The sequence below is a fragment of the Bombyx mandarina genome, chromosome 01 (genome assembly GCF_030267445.1).
Source record: "Bombyx mandarina strain Sakado chromosome 01, ASM3026744v2".
Lineage (NCBI taxonomy): Eukaryota > Metazoa > Arthropoda > Insecta > Lepidoptera > Bombycidae > Bombyx > Bombyx mandarina.
The window spans coordinates 16,613,269-16,635,284 of record NC_143208.1 but is presented as its reverse complement, the minus strand read 5'-3'; the positions used below and the strand labels follow the sequence as shown (position 1 = coordinate 16,635,284).

Genomic DNA, 22,016 nt, shown 5'->3' with positions numbered 1-22,016 from the left:
GAGTTTCTAATTGTTTTTTTTTATTTCTTTATAATAATATGAATATACCATGTTTTGATGTTCTTTGAATTATTATGTTCAGAGCCTGTGTTTTGTCTAAAGGTAATTTTATCAATGTTCTTTTTAAATTATTGTTTAATGTTAATTAAAATTATTTAGCTGTTATTTTTTTAATCATTAGTGTACAGGATGTGTTTAGGTATTAATTAGTTTACATTGTTTTCTTCATTATTTTGGAGAATACAAAAAAATACGGGATGCATTTATAAGTCCTTGAGATGACTTTATTGTGCAGTTTATCATCCGACTTATTTTTTAGTTATTCTTAATTTTGCTCTCCGGTGATCATCTGTTGACTATTAATTTAGGTGTTACAGTTTTTGATGATTTTTATATTTTGTTTATTGGACCTATTTTTTAATTTAAATAGTATTCGAAAAGCATAAATGCAAATGATAAGCTTCATCAAGTTATATAAAAAAAATAAGCGCCTGGGTATTAGTTTGTTTTCCTTCTTAAAAACTTATTGTCTTATATAAGATTAATATTAGGTAAGTTTCGATCTAATTTTCATCATATTGAGTTCTAGAACTAGCAATATAAAGTTACGTGAGAGTTCACAATATTTCCGTCAAGCGTTTCATCAAATTAATAATGTTCTACTTTTCCCAAGCCAATTGATATTATTTCTTCTATAACTTTATTAATTTTGTAGTAATATGCTTCGTATTATTTACTTGGATTCTTAAAACAAATTGAATTAAACTGAATAATAAGAATGATCTATGCTCTATCTACACGTCGCCTTGATGTCTTTAAGATATTAGCATAGCGTATTTGAGCCATTTAGAGGTATATAATATAAGCACTGGCTTAAAATTCCATAAATATTAACCAGTGAATACTGGTCTATTTATAATGTTAGTCCGCTTAATATTATCGACGAAGAGATATTCATCGTTCTTCGCACTCTGACTAAAAACGAGATGATTCCCAAAGTACTACTTGAGAATGTTAAAAGTGAAAATGCGAACGCAGCAAGTCCTCAGATGAGGCCTTCTTCTTGTCTCGTTCAGCAGATTTTTTTACAGAAAGATAATTTAATATATTGTTTAATTTTAGAGAGACAGCTACAATTGTATTTAATATAACTATTTATTAATTATCATTTTAATATTTAATTAAAAATTATTAATAACATTAAAAATCTGACTTTTAATGTTGCGCAAATTACATTTTACCCAATTTGGGGTAAAATTTAATTTAAAATGAAAACAGTAGATTGCGCTGATGACGTACATGCAGAGGCACTCGTTGGGTCCCCAATGCTTGGAGGAGTCACGTATCTCATGACGAGCCTTGAACGATTAGAACGCAGAGGCTTCAATCTCGGTGGTCCATACTAGAACCGTGGTGTCGCTGCTTGGCGAACCCTTCAACCAGTTTTTGGACAGTCGAGGCGCCCGGTCCTAGCGGACTGGTTGAGCCGTGACCGAGGGCTTCTCAGCTTCCGGTTGATGCAAGTTTTGTGGCGGGTAACTGCACCGCTTCTCTCCGGGTCCGGCCATTGTAGGCGGTGACCTCACCCCGGTGAAGGTTATGGGGCGACCTGCGGAGGAGCTACCCGCGCTCTAACGCGCTACGTGGCAGCAGTTCTACGAAACTTTTACGGAGCAGCCTATGAGCGGTGTATGGTGTTCCAATACAGCAGGCTGGTTCTGGTCCAGCGGCTTATTCCGGATCATCAGCGGCAACGATACATCTGCTCATCTTTAAAAAAAATTAGAAGCTCTTATTTGTAATAGATACGTGATAATTTACTCATAGCATAAACAAAATTAACAATAAATAAAAAAAAAAAAAATGAAAATGTTCGGAACAAGCCTCGGTTGTAGTAAATGGAGATTGTAACTGTAGTACAATAGACTAGTCTTATCTTTTTTTTATTGCTTAGATGGGTGGACGAGCTCACAGCCCACCTGGTGTTAAGTGGTAACCGGAGCCCATAGACAACTACAACGTAAATGCGCCACCCACCTTGAGATATAAGTTATAAAGTCGCAGTATAGTTACAACGGCTACGACATCCTTGAAGCCGAAACGCATTACTGCTTCATGGCAGAAACAGGCAGGGCGGTGGTACCTACCTACCCCTCTTGACCGGATATCCGTAAACGGATTCCCCAGCTTTAAAAAAAAAGAAAGGGCGGCGACCTACCCGTGCGGACTCACAAGAGGCCCTACCACCAGTATTACGCAAATTATAATTTTGCGGGTTTGATTTTTATTACACCATGCTATTCCTTCACCGTGAAAGTCAACCGTGAACATTTGTTAAGTACTTTAAGTACATTTTCATTAGAAAAATTGGTACCTGCCTGCGGGATTCTAACACCGGTGCATCGTTAGATATAAATGCACTGGACGTGTTATCGACGACTTCAAACCTTACCTTACTGAAAATACGCCAGCCGTCTGTGTGCACAATACTTCCAGATTTAGAAGACTATTCATTCAACATGTGTTGACAATAGAAACTCAGTATTATAATCCTAATTAATATTTCGATACGGCATCACCAATGCGAAGAAAGAAAAATGTAAATCCAAAAAATATTCCATTGCAATATTATTACATGAATAAAACAATAAACAATATAATTTGTATTGAAACCGTAAGTCCTATAACCTATTACAACAATTTACATTTTAAAAGGCTTTACAAACTAAGCTAGCTACGAATTTGAAGCCTCTACGAAATTAGCTACGAGTATTGCGAGGCTACGGATTAAATGTTATATGAATAAGCAGCGGGTATCACTTTACGTAGTGGCTGTTCTTTAAGTCTATACTCTATGCTCTAGCAACACAGAGAAAGCATAGATAAGAGCTGTTGTGTTGTTATTAGCAACAGTCAAATATACATTGATTAAATGTCTTGTAATTATTTATACATGTGTTTTATAAAGATTTTTTTGAGTATTTTTGGGTGAGGTATTTTTACACTTTTTTGGTAGTAATTTACACATTCATGTTATGTTTCGACAACAACAAGTGAACCAGATTAAATATCTGTTTTAGTGTCGTAATGCCCATCTTTATGTCGTGAAGCAAATGTAACAACACGAAGTAAAAATTAAAAAAGTATCGGATCATCTCACCACAAAGGGTAAACAAAGTGTAGTTACTCATGACAGGTAATAAACTAATTGCCTCTCCGTTATTGGCCCTAAGCTGGTCCACCAGACGACGGCTCTTCTCCTCAAAAAGGCTTGCGAAGTCCTTGAGTATATCAAAATGGAATGCCGAAGTTAGGATCTTCCTTCTCTTGAGCCATTTACTGCCTGTACAAAAATTGCGAATTATAGAAAGCAGTCTAGACTCGACTCGACGAACTAGACGAACTCGACGCATGGAATTTGTGTCTTCTTTTTTTTGCGAATCCAATGTTGGTACAATGTCGTATTTTTAATAATTGTTAATTATTATTTACCAACTTATTTATCTTATAAGTAAAATGGAGCGAAATGAGATGAAGTTGATTTATTTGAAATTGTACTCAATTGGAACGAAATGGAATAAAACTATTCATTTCGTTTGATGTGTAATGATATAATGATGCTGTAGTTTGTTATTTACTCTCCTGTTAGCGAGAAATTTGTACACAAAAAGAAATAAGTCAAACACATTATTTTATAAACGCTTCAAGTATCATAATATTAACAAGAAACGGAGAAAATGAAGCTAGGCACTAGGTGATACTAATTATATTATATTACGTACTATATACCTAGTATTTTTAAGATAAACATTAAATCGGCGCGCGAATTTTGTCGACTGACATCGGCTATCCTCATCTATGTAGTGAAACCCGCGTATTCTGGAACTCCGATCGCGGCCGAAGACGCCCGAGCGCGACTTGACGTGCTAGATATTAAATGTTTACTTAATCTATGCGTGCCAGCGTTGCACACTACAACGCAATAAAATAGCGGGTATTTAGACTTCAGTAGACTCTTGGAAAAAAACGAATAAGCCTTTTCTGGTGACTTTATTTAATTTTCCCACACTTGTTCACTTTCATAGATGCTATCCGGTTAATAAGCCATTACTAGGCGTTTAAACTTGAAAAAATAATACCTACATAGCTAAAATGAAAGAATTATTAAAAATATATATTACGGTATATTCTCGCGTTTTATTGTAATTAAATTACTTCGGGGGTCGCAGACGAATGGAAATACGAAGGTAATTTTGAAATAAAATAATTCGCACAATTTCGCTTCTAGAAGTCGCGCTCAAAAGCCCGAACTAATCAAGACGTTTTGAATGTAGAAATTTTAAATTCCAAAGTTTCAGATACAATAAAAAGGAAAGACAGTCTCCTTTGAAAATGAGTTCGGATTAATTTTTGTAAAAAAAGTTTCTTATATGATTTTCCTATTACTCTGTACTATGTCTTCTTTTTTGTGTGTACATAAATAAATAAATAAAAATAAATAAATAAAAATTCTGGAAGAGAAATATCGAAAGATATTTTTCCAACTTTCAATGAAAACTTCAATTGATTTTTTTTTCTTTCAGTCTGTTTTAGGATACAAAAAAATTTAATATGAAAAAAAATTGTATATATATTTTTCATTAAAAATTATTTTTATTAGTAAAATATGTTCGGAAATTTGAATAAATACCAAAATGATATATACATATATATAATTTCTTAGATGAGTGGACGAGCTCACGGCCCACCTGGCGTTAAGTGGTTACCGGAGCCCATAGACATCTACAACGCAAATGCCGCCACCCGCCTTGAGACATGAGTTCTAAGCTTAACAGTACAACGGCTGCCGCGCCCTTTAAACCGAGACGCATTACTGCTTCACGCCAGAAATAGGCAGGGTGGCATTATATTCTAAGGAAATAAATAAAATTTATTTTGAAATTTAAAATAAAAATATTGGATTACAATTATTTTTTCTCAACTGAAATAAAAACAAAAAAGGATTTTTTAACGGAGATACGAAGAGTCGAGTGTCCATTTTGTGAGTTGTTCTCAGAGTGCAAAGCCGTCTGCAGCTTTTATTGACATCGGCTTTCATTGTACGCTTTCAAAGCTATTTTCACTCACACAGCTGGGACACTTCTCACCTGCAATGGCATTCTCAAATTTCACAGAATTTTTGCCTTTGATCCAAAAATTTACGAGTCGGAAATTAGTTTAGGAACATTTCAATTGGGATAGCTCGTGAATGTAAGTGAAACATAACTGTATCGGGTGTGAACTGAGAAATAAATTTAAGCGAAATTTACTTTGAAGATGTCTATGGGCTCCGGTAACCACTTAACCGTGGGCCGTGAGCTCGTCCATCCAGATAGGCAAAAAAGGAAAAAAAATAGTACAATTTTTTTGGTCTAGAAGTCAGATGATCCTGCGGTACCATGTGGTTGGTCTCCGTTTTAAGTATTGTTTCAATTTATTGATGAAGGGGTGGTAGAATTTTAAGGCCGCCAATCACTGTGATCAACAAAGATTTTATTAGGACTACCCTATTATTTTTCACTTTTTTAAGCCTAATTTAGTTTTCTCTTCAACAGTCTTTAAATGTATGCTTTTTCCATTTCTCTTGTTCTCAACTTTACGGAAAGCTTGTGGTTCAGCGTTCAAATTTGAAATATTTATTAAATGTAGCATAAATAAATTTCCGGCATTGCTCAATAATGCTTACTTCATCTCAAAATAGACTTTTCAATGCAGTGTAATATGCTTTTACTATGCAATTTTATATGCTTCAGATAGGTAGTGGACGTCTTCTATAATGTGACAATTCGTAAACAAAAATCTATTGTTTTTAGCGACCATCACAACCAATAGTACATCTTAACATTAAGCGGTAAGACTTTTTTTCAACAATGGGTGACGAGGAGCAAGCTACCTTGGACAACCAGTTCATTGAGTTCAGCAAGCTATTTGAGAACAAAAGAGATGGTACTACAATAACATTATACCAATCCGATTTTTGGTTCAGACAGGCGAAAGTTTTGGATGACCGTAGAATCACGATGATTGACACCGGAGTTATCTTTAATAAGTACAGGTAATGATAGTAAGTTTTACATATCCATCATAAAACGTTCATTTTATGGTAGCTTCAAAAAAATGTAATACAAAATCAATAGAATAATTTTAATTACAACGTATTGATAAAAAAAAAATCATACAAACATTTATCGAAAAAAATACTAAAGATTTTTTAAATATGAATCCATAATTAAAAAATATTAATAATACAATATAATATAGAGAGTTGGTTTATTTATTTGTTCACGTCTTCACATGCCTTGCATTTAGCAAATGGTAGTTATAAAGATAAGCATTAAAATAAAATCAAATATAGCTTTTCCTTTTTTGCCTTTATTTTTCAAATACGAATTTACTACCAATTAGTAATGTGGGAGCAAAAAAACACGTGTCTTGCTGTTTAAAATATATTACACAAAATTATAACTGGAACAAACAGTCCCCATTCTATCATTAATATATACATCACAATATATTGTGAACAAAAAGTGAACTTATCGAATAGTATATGAAATATAAACGCGTTACAGTAATTCTACAAAATGCTCGCTGAGGATCGATAATTTTGTGGATTATATTCCTCAAAGCCTACGAACTGACCGAACTGTGACAGATCTAATTCATTGTGAATCCGCACAATACTTCCCTGGAATGGCAGCTTGAATGATAAAGAGTTAAGTCTGTTCAAACCTCTTCGCAAACGATCACAGCAATAAGGGGTTTCTGTTTGGTGAAATTTGATAACGAGTCTAAAGGCATTCTGGTGAAACAGTAGTGGGATCAAAGATTCGAAGCGTAAACACTAGATTTAACACTGAATGTTTGTGTGTGGAGGTCATCGTCTCCTTTATGGGGGCACGGAACAGGCCTCAAATCGAACCCCACAACCCGGGCTGGAACTCCCTACTATCAAGGCAGACTGAATAGTTTTGTCATTATAATGTGTAACGTGAAATTTATTTCTTAAAAACGTGGGTAGACAAAGTCGTGGCCTATCGTCGTAGTTTCGGTTTGAAGGGTGGGGCAGCCGTTGTAACTAAACTTGAGACCTTAGAACTTATATTTCAATGTGGGTGGCGTATTAACCTTGTGGATGTCTATGGGCTCCACTAACCACTTAACACCAGGTGGGCTGTGAGCTCGTCCACCCATGTAAGCAATAAAAAATAAACTAGTGCTAAGCGTTTAGTTGAGCCCTTTTTTTATTGCCTAGATTTATTAATAAATACTAGAAATCGCGTATCGTATTAACAATAAGACACGAATGCACTGGACGTCTTATCCTTTAGGCCACGACGACAAAATGACGATTTATAAATATGCGTGACTTTTTTTTCATTTTTTTTTTCATGAAGAATTCAAAAATTTCAATTTGAACGTAGCCACAGCGTAGTCTAGCTAGCCAGTGATTCGGTATACCTCGAATAGCATCACAAAAGGAACTAACCAAAGCTTTCGAGTAGTTAAAACGTTACGTTACATCGTGTTCAATGTTTTCTGATTTTTTTTTTAATGATAGAACGGTGGAGTTTGTGAAATGGACGCATGGGCTTGGTTCGTCTAGAAGGTATCACTTTAACAAACTAATCTATAATAAGAAAATGGGCCCCGGGACGGATTTAAAGAGTCGTATTCTCGTGGCTTAGGGTATGCTATAGGATCAGATCAGGGAAAGGCACAGTCGTCCGTAATCACGAAAACTGAAAATGATTCGAGTCGCCGGAAATAAAACAATATATTAAAAGCCTCGTACGGATTTTGCGTTCCAAGGAACGCGTACCCAAGATACGCGTATAAAAAGGTACAGGCGTACCCGTTTATAAAGCAACACGAGTCAACTACGCGTAATCAGTGCGAGCCGAAAGAAACCAGTGTACGCGCGACCCTTGTGTAATGCTGACGAAGAGAACGGCTACGGTGTTTGCCGCGTTTTTATAGACATAGAAGAAACCGCGATACTGAATTAAAAAATTATATCGCGAGGGACAGCAATATGGAAACAGGCTTATGTACGATTTAAGTCACGAAACTGAAAATTCAGCAATTTATTTTACTAGAATGTCTGTATCTTTCACAGGAATTTTCATTTTTGTTGAAATGTCTCTCCACGCATCTTCACGTAATGATGCATTTCTATAATCCGACGATTTCGTATTCCATAATTCATTATCGAAACACGGGAACGCGTGCGTGGCTTGCCATTGTGCCGGCCAAATAACGCGTGACAACTTCTTTGACTCGCGACTAAATACCGACTGCGAATGGATCGCCGCTAGCCTGGCTCGCGGGGAACGCGTTCAGCGAATGTGTTACTATACGCGTAGCCACACGTCCAGAAAGTCCGTAAGAGGCTTGAGACAGTAAAAAAACCCGAGATTGTATCTTGGAAGTAATTTCAATTACGGTAAGCTGTTTTGTTTTCCATTAAACTATTCAATGTTGATTCATTATACGCTTAATATTATTATTGGAAGTCCGACATGACAGTAAGCTGTCAATCAATCAATCAATATTTTGTAAGATTTGTTTGGTATGAAAAAAAAATTTTTTTTCGAGAGCTTACAACAAACGCTTCACGTAGGTAGTACAACAATAATAATATTGTCAGCACCTGTGTAATTCTGAAAGGAATATTCGCATGTCATCAATAGATGGCGCGGATATACTTTACCAATCGTGCCAGCGATATTTGCATCTTGTTGTTGAATACTCCCCGAGTATTTAGTTTGTTTATCTGTACAGTTGTTGGCACTAAAGGTAGTCTATTAACAGAGGTGTGCCATTAATGATTCATTTTTTGGAGGTGCTAGAGAACATTGATGTTCCTCGGCCGAAAAAAAAACTTCTGAAAGAATAAAGTTAACTCTTGTTTCACACACAAATCAAAGAACAATATTTACCGTTTTCATAATTTTAAGCCTTATTTTATGGTGTACTTTAGTAACAAATTGAGACGGTTATTTTTTTCTCATACCTTCGATAGTTTTTTGAACAATTGCAAAAGCTAATGAACGTACCGCTAAATAGAATAAAAATTAGGAACATGTTTTACGGACTATGAGAATGGACTAGATAGATAATTGCCTGCATAGTGCTTTCAAACTTTCGTTCTCGCCTAGCCTTCAAACTAAAACGCAGCACTAATTTCACACTTTTCAGTTTTCGATTGAAAGTAAATTAAAACTGTTAGAAATAGTTAAAGTAAATTAACGTAGTAATTGAAAATGCACACTCCTCCTCGCGTCCTTTCCTCACTGCTGAGGGTCGTGACCATCATGTTTATACAGAATTAAATTTTTACTATGTCTTTCCAGCGTTTCCGATTATTAGCCGCGTGAAGGGTTTCATGGAATGGGGTTTCTAATGTGGTGCATATTTGATCAAATAAGCTTGTCGAGCTGCACGGTCTCTTTCTATCGATCTTCCCTGTCACGAATAGTTTCTCTAAGCTATCAGATGTTTCCCGAGGTATATGATCGAGGTACTCAAGTACGCGGCGAAGGCAGAGTGTGGAAGGTCTTGTTTTAATCTTCAGTTGCTCTAAGATAGACACGTCATAGAAAGATAGATTCTTCAAGAATCACATTTCAAGAACATCCACACGTTTGCGATCAGCTGCTTTGTCCACTGCTCCTGGTCTCCGCACCGTATTGAAAAATAGAAATACATGAGTGTGAACACCAGTTTTGTTTTCATTTTTTGGGTAAAGTTACGGTCTTTCCAGATTTACGGTGATTTCGATACGCCATCGTATTTCAGGTTCGCTATATCCAGGATTGTTAGTGCGGAGCTTGGGTAAATAAATTTGTCAACAGGCTCAAGGCTTAGTGGTCCATTAAGCTCCAACTTTTTTGTGCGATCAACGGTCATAATTTTGGTTTTGGATTTGTTGATGGCAAGTTCAATCTTGGGTCAATCAAGGGTTGGCCCTGTGTGCTCCATCCTGTTCAAAAGCTCTGTCATCTCCGCTTCCGTTGTAGCAAGCAGAGTTGTGTCATCTGCGTAGCGTAGGTTTGTCACTCTCTAGCCATCGGTGGCGATGCCTCCATCTCAGTTTTCTAGGGTCTTATGCAAGATGTATTTGCCGTATATATTAAACAGATGGATGACAAAGTATATCCCTGGCGTAGTTCTCTTCTGAACTTAAACTGGTTTAACAAAGTATTGCCGATCTTTACAGCGCCCTTGCTGCTGTAGTACAGGGATTGGAGAAAAGCTATAAGGTGCATCAGTGCTATGCAGGAACAAAATGCACTATGCAGGTTTAAAATATATTATAACATATTTTTGACAAGTTTATCTTCAACTAGAGGTTTTTTTTTTTTTTATTGCCCTTGTAGGCAGATGAGCATACGGCCCACCTGATGGTGAGTGGTTACCGTCGCCCATGGACTTCAGCAATGCCAGGGGCAGAGCCAAGCCGCTGCCTACCGCTTCATACTCTCCACAAGCCTCGTTTGAAGAAGGACATGTCATAGCGCTCGGGAAGCACCGTGGAGGGGATCTCATTCCATAGCCGGATGGTACGTGGCAGAAAAGATCTCTGGAAACGCACTGTGGATGACCGCAGTGGCTCCAGGTAGTATGGATGAACTCTACTCCGGGGGCGGGCGGTCCGATGGTAAAAACGAGATGCTGGTATCATCTCGAACAATTCCTCAGAGCACTCCCCATGGAACATACGGTACAAAATACAGAGGGAACCGAAGTCCCTCCGCAGACCCAGAGGCAGAGGTCACGCAGTAGTCGAAATTCGACTATAATTAATTGGAATTGTAAGTTTGTACACTATTATGATTGTATTTTATACTTCTATAATAACAAATTTCGCCAAGACTACACTATAAAAAATATTAACAAAGACAAACAATATTTAATCTCAATTTGACAACAGAGGTCAAGAACAAAAGTTTGACAATAAATAGTATGCATGCGTGTGTGCGTCAAATACATGGTATGTAGTGTGTGTAACGTTTTCTTTATTTATTTAATGTATATTTTATGCATTATTTAAAGAAAATATTAGCATTGTGCACTTATTCTCTATATTCTCTATAAGTGTGGAAAATTCCATACTCCTCCGTCCGCGCAATTTTCGTAAAAAGGGATACAAAGTTTTTGCTTCACGTATTAATATATAGATTACAGAACACAATGAGTAGTAATTGTTCGATTATTATTTTCCGTTTTGCTAGCAACCTATGTCAATCTAACTAAAACGAATCTAATGATACGTCATATATTCGTCTAAAGGTTGTAGAGTATGCCAGGCTGTACAAAATATTAATAATGGTAAATCTACTGGACCAGATGGTATCCCAATAAAAGTGTTGAGGTTTCTGAAAGTGGATGGACGGACGTGGTTGACTTTTATTCTTCAATAAATTGTTCCAAGAAGAGGCCATGCCTGACGATTGGTTCAAAAGATACCTGTACTTAAGATGACTTAAGAAGATGAAGACAAAGGTGGTATAGGTATGTAACAATTATAAGGGAATAAAGCTCATGTGACATAGTATGATAGCTTGGGAGAAAGTGATAGCGAAAAGAATGAGAGAGGAGAAGAGTGAGGTGTCACAGAACTAGTTCGGGTTTGTGCCAGGACGGAATACAACGGATGCCATTTTTTCCCTTCGCCAATGATGCGAAAAATACCGCCGTGCAAGTAAAAACTTGCACATAGTTTTTCTTGATTTGGAAAAGGCGTACGGATAGAGTTCCCCTTGAGGTTTTATGGTAAAGCATGAAAGTGAAAGGGGTGCCAGGGAAATACCAGCGGCTTATTCGAGCTAGGTACGGTAGAACCAGTACGTACGTACGCTTCGCAGCTGGCTACACCGAAGAGTTCAGTGTGGCGGTAGGCTTACACTAGGGAACAGCTTTAAGCCCTTACCTGTTCATCCTAATAATCCCTATCATCGGATGCCCTATCATAGAACATACAGGAGGAGGCACCCTGATGTATGCTGTTTGCCGACGACACTGTGCGCGTTGGAAAGGAAAGGCCTGAGGTACAGAGGAGAATGGCAAAATGGAAAGAAAGGTGGGAAAACGTGGGTCTGAAGATCAGTCAAACAAAAACTGAGTACATGTTTTGTGATTTTGGTAGTTCTTCAGACTTCACGTCAATCGCCTTAGATGGTGTATCCCTGCCGGACTGCTCCGACTTCAAGTACCTCGGCTCTATACTCCAGAACGAAGGCAACATAAACCATGACGTAGCAAAGCGAATAAACGATAGTTGGGTGAAATGACGACAGGTCTCTGCAACAGCATGCGATCGTAGAATGCCCCTTGAGCTCAAGGGGAAAATTTACAAAACAATCATTAGACCTGTCGTACTGTATGGATCTGAATATTGGGCGAGGAAAGTAAAGCATGAAAGAGGAGTGCATGCGACAGAGATGCGAATGCGAGAAGAGATGGATGTATGAAGTGACAAGAATGGACGAGATAAAGAATGAGTATATCAGAGGAAGTGTGAAAGTAGCCCCGGTAATTAACAAATGAAAGAACGGACGATTAATGTGGTATGGACATGTGATGTACAGAGAGAAGATAAATGTAACTAGGAGGTTTATGGAAATGGAAAAAAAACAATATTAAATATATATAAAAAAACATTTATCCTAATTATTCATAGGCACTTCAGTTCCATATCGAATTAATGAGTAATTTTATCCTCGAATAATCCTCACAACGAGAATTGGATCAGCGTGTATTTATTTCGCATGTAAACATATTTATATGAACGCCAGACAGTTACGGTCAAAAATCCGTGCCATTTAGTTATGCCGTCAACTTAGTGGCACGCTATTATTAATTTGTTTATTACAAATAATATAATTTTGTGGCAGTAAGTGGAATTATGCAAGACGAGCTTAATGTTGTTTACACAATAATCGGACGTTCGGTGACGCAGTATTAAAATACTACTCCTTATTCAACGTGTGTATAATAAATTGTTGTTTTAGTATTGTGTAAAAGTATTTTGTGAATCTGTATCCGTTGCGACAGCAGATGGCAAACACTCCCCTCTGACGTGTCCCCCGGATCAGTTAATTTACATAATAACAAGATTGCATTTAGACGAAACAAAAATTGAGACCTCCCGGATACATCATAATATTATATACATAAATTAATAATAACTGAAACATAATTTTATTTTGTTATTCTAATTTATTCAACAATTATTTGCAATTGAGTGTTGAGGAACCCTAAAGTACTTGAACTATATAACATGAAGAAAATATAAAGATTGGAATCGAATTTTTTTTATTATAATCATAATAATGATAATTTAGAAAGCCCTTCGTTAATAATGAGAAAAAGTAAGTAAACACATTTCAAACTCTCAGTTCTGTATTGGGCGCTGGTCTTTTCGAATGTCGTCAACAGATGGCAGGGATCGCTTTTTGAATCGCGATAGTGAAAGGTGCTCCGGTATCTACGACTTTCGCTGAACAATCTTGTATGCAGTGAGCTTATATTCCCAACTTTGCTGCTGCTCACAGCGTGGGGCAGAAACGTTTGAATTTTTGTGAGATTGGAGATCATTAAATGATTCTCCACTATAATGAACTGAAACTTTTATTAGAACTGTGTATCTAAGCACTGTCTAATTATTTCTTAATATCACTTTGAATTTCGTATCTTTTAAGTTACATATTTTATTAAAATAATTTAAGGTAAGATGGTCGATAAATAAGAGCTTAACACCAAATAGGCGATATGCTCTACTATATAAAAAAATAGATTTTAAATAAATGTATGCAAGTTAGTTCAATAAATATGTCATTTAAAGACGCGTGAAAATATTTTTTCAGTTGCAAAATTCACTTTTTTTTAATTAACTGTATCCATTAGAATTTCATTAATTTACATTTTTTTATACGGCTTATACAACATAAGATCAGGATCTGAACTTCGGTAAAATCCCTCGAAGCGAATACACCCGCCGCCTTATTCATTAGGCTACAAAAGCTTCGAAATTCTACTTGAAATGGACTATGCTAAAGCACTGGGTAACAATTTTCTGCAGGTGAAATAGTGAATTTATTCAACGAGGGATCGTTAAAGATACACGTATAGAATAAAGCTTATTAAGATTCACTCATATTTAACGTTAACCATTGATACATTTTTTTCTAGCAAATCAGAGTTAAATTACGACGAATGGCTCGAGTTTTTGTCTGAACTGTGTGAAGTAAAGGGACTTAATGAGGAAGCAGTGAAGACTTCTCTAACCAACTGCGGTCTACCCGGACAGAATCCTGTCATCGTACCACAATATAGAGATTACTTTTTAACATACAAGCCTAAGGAAAAGATGCCTCTTTGATATACAAAATAATACATTTAATATTATTACCTTATATAAAACAATTAAGTACGTTTTTGTTTAGAGACATGTTATTTGTAAAATTTAGTTTATTTTTTAAATGTATATTTGTTATAAATTTACTCTTTTAAAATAAATGTTGTAATTCATTTATCTTTTACGGAATTCATCTCGTATTCAGTTCGAAAATAACTAAAACATTCTGAATGATATTCGCACGCGACACAGTATTCATTTACACTCAATTCAATAGGATGCTTCAAAAATAATTACACTAACGGATCAAAATCCTCTCTATAATATTTGCATTCTTCAGTATGGTCAGACCTGTTTATACGGTGCAACACAAGTGTGCTGTACTCACGGTACAGACATTGTTCAATAACAATAAATCGTCGACATTATATTATGGTAATTTATTTTATTTATATCTTTATATACTAGACAGTATAAAGGCGGACTTAATGCCATAGGCATTCTCTGACTGAATTTAATATCTAGTGTTATAATAATTGAGCACGGTTATGCTAACTTGCTAAGTAGAACACCCTTAATTGAGGGATGAGATGCTGTGAGCCCGTACGTTTAAGTGTTGTCCTGCCTATTTCTGAGACAAAGCAGTCATGTGTTTAAATTCAAAGAGCTGCTTTATAGCAAAATTGAGATCTTTAACTTATGTTTTCCAGCGACCCCTTAACACCGAGTATACATACGACTTGTATATCCATTTACTATAAAATAGATTCGCGATTTAGTTTAGGAAATTTTGTAAAGTTTTATTCTTGTTTCAAGTACGGAATCAACGACTGCTACTGTCGTAAGATACATAAGGCGGAGATTCGATATTACATTCAGAAAGATATCTCTCGTGTGAAAAAATCTTATCAGTGGACCAATGTAAATTTTGTATTAAATCTTGTAGTTGTCATATACCAACCAGGAGTGTCCCTTATGTTGTTAAGCCTTGCAGTGTCAATGAGTGACGACCGCAACTCGACATCAAATAAACTGTTAGCTTGTACCGTTGAAATACTCAATCGAATGTAATATCAAGCACTTGTTTTTATTTCGTTTGTAAGCGAGCGAACGATGCAATATCAAAGTTCTCGATTAAAAAGGAGTCCTTTGTGAAAAATATTAACCAACGTAATAGTATCGAATATTGGAAAACGTGAATAGAAGCTTCGGTGATTAATAGTCAGCTTGTATATCGAGTTCTTTGCGTTTCCACATGCACTACGAGTCTCGTATTTTTATCGCAACTGTATATTTTTTGTAAAACTTCTAACAGAAAACTTGTATTCACCTGTCGTTGCTTCAGTAGTGAATGTATCTACATAAAGATTATTCATTCATACACTTACAATGATATATATGATTTTTTGTATCTGAACACTTTCACTCGTAAATTTAAGATAATTTAAGATTGTTTAATAAATGTTCACATTTTAAAGTAGAATGCGTGCTTACTTTGCGCCTTAAATAGCCAAGATGATGGGTACCTATCTATACGAACTTAAAACTGGCCCTACCGGCAGTAAGTGCGTTCAAAGCATGCTGGTAAAAGACTCTAAGAACAATTCTACCCATTTTTTGGTGAATCCTTTAGGGAGGCTAGGGGATGCCAAGAGTAGTCGTGGCTATCGATGGATAGGGTTGCGTCTGATCAATTATTATCTATCTAACCTATCGGAAGATATAGGTTCTAGATCGACATCGCACAGTCAATTGTGATATGAAATATTTCAACACTTTCTACTAATAAAAAAAGTCAAACTTCAAAATCATTTAATAATTAAAGACTGAACTAATGTTTGAAGGTACATGGAACTAAGGTTATAAGCTATTAATTTCATCTGTCGTCAGTGTTGAGTCCTTTTATCAAATTTTTAACAAGCCCTTCATGATCTTCGACGTCACAATACGGATCTAGTAGAAAGGGGAACAGACCCCTCTGTAGTCCGTTGTCATGGTAAACTCCTCTTTGTGAGAGGCTTCATGTCACCTACAAAATATGTTTCTTGTTAATTTAGCCATTCAATATTTCGAATACATATTATGCATAGTTACAAGTATTTTAAATTTTAAGTGAAGTAAAGCTTAACTTTTTATCAGATATTATTATCTACGATCAGATATTTTATAGGAAAACTTACCCAAATTCACTAGGTTCAATACAAAATATCTACTATATATTAATCTTACACTAGTTTCTTTTATTGTAATGAGAGAAGCGTGGCTGGTTCAGACACCTACCCGCTTGACTAGGACTCATGGGCTCAAGGTCCCAGTTACCAACAGCCGCCCAAATACCCCTAGAGGAGGGCTAACAGCTTGAGAGCAGCTGTGTCGTGAGTATATCTATCGCATCTGAATCGCACTTACTGAGGATATCTGTCGAGAAACTCAGCGGGCTGATTCTATGGGCTACCTCATGCGTGGCATACTTTCATGTCGAACTTATCGACGAATTTGACGATTACAATGACCTGTGCTTTGGTTTCTGCTACCAGTAGCATAACACTTAGCGGTGTGTGGACCCGTAGTGACATTTCGATGCTCACTGGCTCCGCCACGAGCCAGACTTAGAAATGTAGTCAGTTACGATGCTGTGCTACGCATCGCCACACTGAGCTACGTGGAGCTACACTGCGCTACGCGGCGCTACAGCTTTCATAATTTTTCGCATGGGTTTGAGACCTAGATCATCATATGAAGATCTACATTCCTCATGCACCATGGCGCTCGAACAGCGATTCTGTAGAAATGAGATTCAATACTTTGGTCGAAGTCTGTATTCAGGTGGGTCGCGGCACCGTATGTCACACTCGTATACACATTTTGTAAAGTGTCACAGATTTATGAAGGGACATTTTATTTCGGTTGCAGATCATGAGATAATGTCTGCTGAGGATAAAAGCATTGCGATCGCTATCAGGGCCGATTCCACTTGTATTGTACCAGCGATTTTCACTAGTTTGTTAGTACATATGCTCCGTCAGCCATCCGATCTTCGCCCTTTATGGCTTGCCCACTGCCACTTCAGCTTGCTAATCATATTATTATACTATAAGAACAGAGTTTATGTGAGAGCAGAATTTCATGGATGCATCCAAGATGATACCTAGATTCTTAAGCTTCCTCACCCCGTAGTTTTTGGCCTCACAGAGATCGGAGACCTTCCAGCGCCCTTCCATGGGCCCACCACCATGTCACGATGGTGGTGCTTGATGCCCCTGCCGACGTGCTCTCCTAAGATTTCGGAGGTGGAAATCCGTGCGACTGTATCAAAGATGAGGAGGAGGGACGTGACCCCAAGGCCTGATGGTATTCACGGCTGAGTCTGGGATTTAGTCTTCGGTGCTCTGAGTGACCGGCTCGTACGGCTTTTTGAAGCACGCCTCCAGTCGACACGGTTTTCGACCCAGTGGAAGACGGGCAGACCCGTACTTCTGAGGAAAGAGGGGTGCCCGGTGGACTCACCCGCTGGGTACCGCCCATCATGTTGCTGGACGGGGCTGGCAAATTCTTGGCTGGAGCGAGTTGTCGTCACCCGCATCGTCTGGCACCTGACTGGGACGGGTCCCGATCTATCGGCGGAACAGTACAGCTTCAGAGAGGGTCGTTCTACTATCGACGCGAGTGTGCGCCTGCGTGCCCTCCCTGATGAAGCTGTCGCCCGGGGCGGGGTATCTTTGGCGGTGTCCCTGGACATCGTCAATGCTTTCAACACCTTCAGTCCAACATAGCAATGATCGCAGGGCCGCTCGAATATGACGGGGCCCCCATGTACTTCCGCCCGCTGATCGGGTCATATTATTATCTTGGGGACAGGTCGCGGACAGGAAACGGTGGTGCTGGAATGTCCGCTACGACTGGGTCGTGCGAGGAGCCCTTCACAGCCCTCTCCCGGGTGAATACGCGTTGTGTGTTACGCGGACGACACGTTGATCGTGGCCCGTGGGAAAGACTACCATGAATCAGCCCGTATTGCCTGCGCAGGGGTGACACTCGTTGTCGGTAAAATTCGATGGTTGGATCTCGAGGTAGCACTCGAGAAATCCGAGGCCCTGCTGTTTTCCGAGACGGCGGACATAGAGTCGTCGAATACCGTCTCGACGACCCATCGGTTGGGCGTCCTAAGGGAGGCCCGCGAGCTTGGTTGTAGTGTTGACCACGGGAATCCCCTACTCTGCCTGAGTTCTGACCCCGGGCGGAGATCGGATGTCGGGTGAGAGAGTGCAAAGGGAGTCGTTTAGTGGGTAGGGCTCTAAAACAGAAGGCACTGACGATTAACTGGTAGCAACGAAAATACGACCAAGCACCGTCGTGCACTGCTCCACGTGGCTGGAGCTACGTGTACACCATTTTGCCGAAGGAGGCGGCGAAACTAGAGAGGCTCATCCCTCGTCGCCGAGTCAGAAGCCGGAGAAGAGCTTTCACCAGGCCCTTACCCCGCTAAAGGTTTCGGAGCAACCTGAGAGATCAAGGAAGCGTGACGCGCTGCATCATATCGGTTCAGAATTTTCGTACTACGTGACTGCAGTTCTACGGAATTATTTAGAAGAGAAACTGGTTTGCTATGTACCGCTTTTGACCCGGCAGTCTAGTTTTAATCGACTGGGGTACTTCTGAATACCAACAGCACCGCCTGGAGCAATCTGGCGGGCTACCGTGTTGTGACGGTCGACGTAGAGTCGTCGACTGTCGCCTCGACGACTCCGCCGGCTTGACGACCTGAGGTGAGCTGCATGTCTGGTTATAGGGCAACGGTGGTAAACCCCCTCGAAAGTGAGAGTGCGGGAGAGTCACTTAGTGAGTAGACGCTTAACGTCTTCGCCACATAGGGTGCGCCCACCAGACACGGAAACATACCTAGAGATTTGGCACATGGCCCAAAAAAATTTTTGCCCCTTTCTGCATACTCTACTCCTGCTTCTCGTCAACTTTTTATCTTAGTGTCTCACCGGCCTTCTCAGTCCAGCTTTTTCCATTCCAGATTCCACCCGACGGGTGTCCTAATCTAAATAGCGCGGTTTTATATCTACATATTTTTATAGAAAGGCTTAACCTCGACGCTCACAATAGTTCTATATGCTTTTTTTTTCCTACCTAAGCTGATAGCCTTGAGAGGCTATATCAGCGTAACCTTAACTAGTAGGTGAGCTCACGGGGCTCAAACTGGAGTGTTGCTAACACTGATCACAGTAAGAGCAGTGCTTCGCAGAATCTACCACCGGATCGGAAACGCGACCCACTGAGAAGATCCGGCGAGAAACTCAGTGGGCTGTGTCTATGGGTTAATTCGTTCGTCGAGCCCTTCGTCGCAAGCGACGGGTTTGACGAGGACGGTGATCGGTGCTTCTATATGCGACGCCCTCGAAAGTCACCAGAAACCGCAAAGATCATTTCACAATTATTCATTTGCGGAAGGTGAGGTCCGTTTTTCCATAAAAGGGCAAAAATCTCCAGGTGGATAATACTGAGGCCAAGGCTCATCACATGGAACGTTTTCTGGAAACTATCCTGAGGATTCAGGAAACTATCTCCAGCGCTGCTGTTCCAGGAGCGAGATGATCACGTTGGCGTTACAGTTGACCGCAAAGAAAAGGCTGTAGTACTTTAGATCTCCGTTTATTTTATGTTTTCAATTGGGTGTGGGGCTCCCATTTAATTTATGTCCCTCCCGGTAATTGCGGTTAAATATGGCCAAAGTTATTGCGAAAGGAATTCAGCGGACTCAATCATTAAATACACCGTAACGGATGAAAGAAGACGTTCAAAATTTTATTTTAAAGAAAGAATATTCAGAAAAGTCTGTTGAAACTTTTTAGGCTTTCAATTAGTACGTAGGTAGCAGTGAAAATGGATTAACAAGCATGATACGGGGACGTCTAGAACACAAACAAAAAGTTAGATTTTGATGCTTGTTAGTCACCCTAACGAAAAGCGAGCTGTAGCTTCTGTTACAACTCGCTCGCTTGGCTCGATGTTTTAAACAAAAGAAACCGTCTTTCCGCTGTACATATAACGATGTAGCATAAAATTAACGGATTTATTAAGACATTTCGCGATACCTGCGTTATTGAAACCATACTCCAAACTCTCCGAAAGAATTACTTTGATTCACAAAAATAAAATTATAGAGTCAGTAACCTAATATATGTACTAGTTTTTTGTTCCTAAAATCATTCCGTTAATAATTAAAATCTCAAAATTCTGTTTTATTTTGTCTGAAAAAGTAATACTATATTAATTTAATCCACTAATAATTAATTGCATAACTAATTTAATATATGATAAATGCGCGCATTTTACAAGGGGCTTTAGCCTGTTGTAGTCCGTTCATAGGAAAAAACATGTTGAACACCGATGATACTGATAAATTGGCAGCTGGATAATTGCAAAGTATTGGATAATTGTAAGATTTCATTTTTTTTTATCGTGGCTTTGTGAGTATTCTTCGACATAGTGTAATTGGTTAGGGCGGAGGAGTTAACCAAAAGCACATGAGATGTCTAAATCCTCATTTACTAATTCCTGTAGAAATTTCCAAGGGCTTGATTTTATTTTTCTTCGCAGGCGTTCGCTACTGTCAACCCAGGTTCGACGGATACCTCTGTTGGCCTCCTACGGCTGCCGGGGAAACCACATACTTGCGTTGTCCAGTTGCGCGGCTGAGCGACTCGACGAGTAAGTAAAATGTTCATTGCATTACAATGGGGGGTGAACAATTTTTACACGGTTTTACTACAACAACAAGAGTTGATATATGATTTGTGCCACCACCACAAGCAATATTGAACCTTTCAGTCACTAATGTAAAACAAAATTGTACGCCCCCTTAAAATATATTTAGTATTTTTAACAGTTTAAGTTTTAGTATTTTTAAAAATATAATTACTTAATTTCTCATTTAATGCCTGTGAAAGTACAGTAATGAAAATCTAAAACTGGCAACCTTTTATCTAAGTTTCAAATCTATAAATAGGTAGTAACGTTCACGTTTTGCTGTCTCAAAGCTCCGGTACTCACTCAAAATCAGTTGGGCCGTGAGTTATGTAAATAAGTCTTCTTCTTCTTTTTCTCCACCTTATCCCACTAGGTGGGGTCGGCACAGCTAATTTTTCTCTTCCATTCTCTTCTATCAGCCGTCATCTCAACAGTCACTCCTCTCTCTCTCATATCGTCATTCACACACTCCATCCATGTCTTCTTTGGTCGACCTCTTCCCCCTCCTACTTATGTAAATAAGTCTACAATACAATAAATTCTCTCTAAAATAATACTTCTGGGTCTGCGGGGGGACTTCGGTTCCCTCTGTACCGTATGTTCCATGAGGAGTGCTCTGAGGAATTGTTTGAGATGATACCACCATCTCGTTTTTACCATCACACCGCCCGCCATCGGAGTAGAGTTCATTCATACTACCTGGAGCCACTGCGTTCATCCACAGTGCGCTTCCAGAGATCTTTTTTACCACGTATCTTCCGGCTTTGGAATGAGCTCCCCTCCACGGTGTTTCCAGAGGGCTATGACATATCCACGGGCAATAAAAAAAAATCTTGATTTACCTTCTAAAATGCTTCACTAT

At 38.6% G+C, this 22,016-nt stretch overlaps 2 protein-coding genes across 5 annotated transcripts in view; both read left to right on the top strand.

Annotated features, from left to right (window-relative positions):
• NGR-B2 (neuropeptide receptor B2) overlaps positions 1-22,016 on the top strand; it is an 88,794-nt gene that overhangs the window by 27,467 nt on the left and 39,311 nt on the right. The window contains exon 4 of the mRNA XM_089728776.1: positions 21,005-21,115. Within this exon, the coding sequence (XP_089584902.1) occupies positions 21,005-21,115 (111 nt within the window). The remainder of the gene's footprint in view (positions 1-21,004; positions 21,116-22,016) is intronic.
• LOC149503616 (tubulin polymerization-promoting protein homolog) lies at positions 2,913-15,732 on the top strand. Of its 4 annotated transcripts, none has more exons than XM_089731108.1 (4): positions 2,919-2,988; positions 3,081-3,168; positions 5,853-6,094; positions 14,233-15,732. In XM_089731108.1, the coding sequence occupies exons 3-4, from the start codon at positions 5,910-5,912 to the stop codon at positions 14,420-14,422; spliced, it is 375 nt and encodes a 124-aa protein (XP_089587234.1). In that variant the 5' UTR covers positions 2,919-2,988; positions 3,081-3,168; positions 5,853-5,909; the 3' UTR covers positions 14,423-15,732. The 4 variants fall into 4 exon arrangements, with proteins under 4 accessions (XP_089587252.1, XP_089587234.1, XP_089587226.1 ...); XM_089731100.1 differs by having other exon boundaries at positions 3,081-3,196; XM_089731126.1 differs by lacking the exon at positions 3,081-3,168 and having other exon boundaries at positions 2,913-2,988.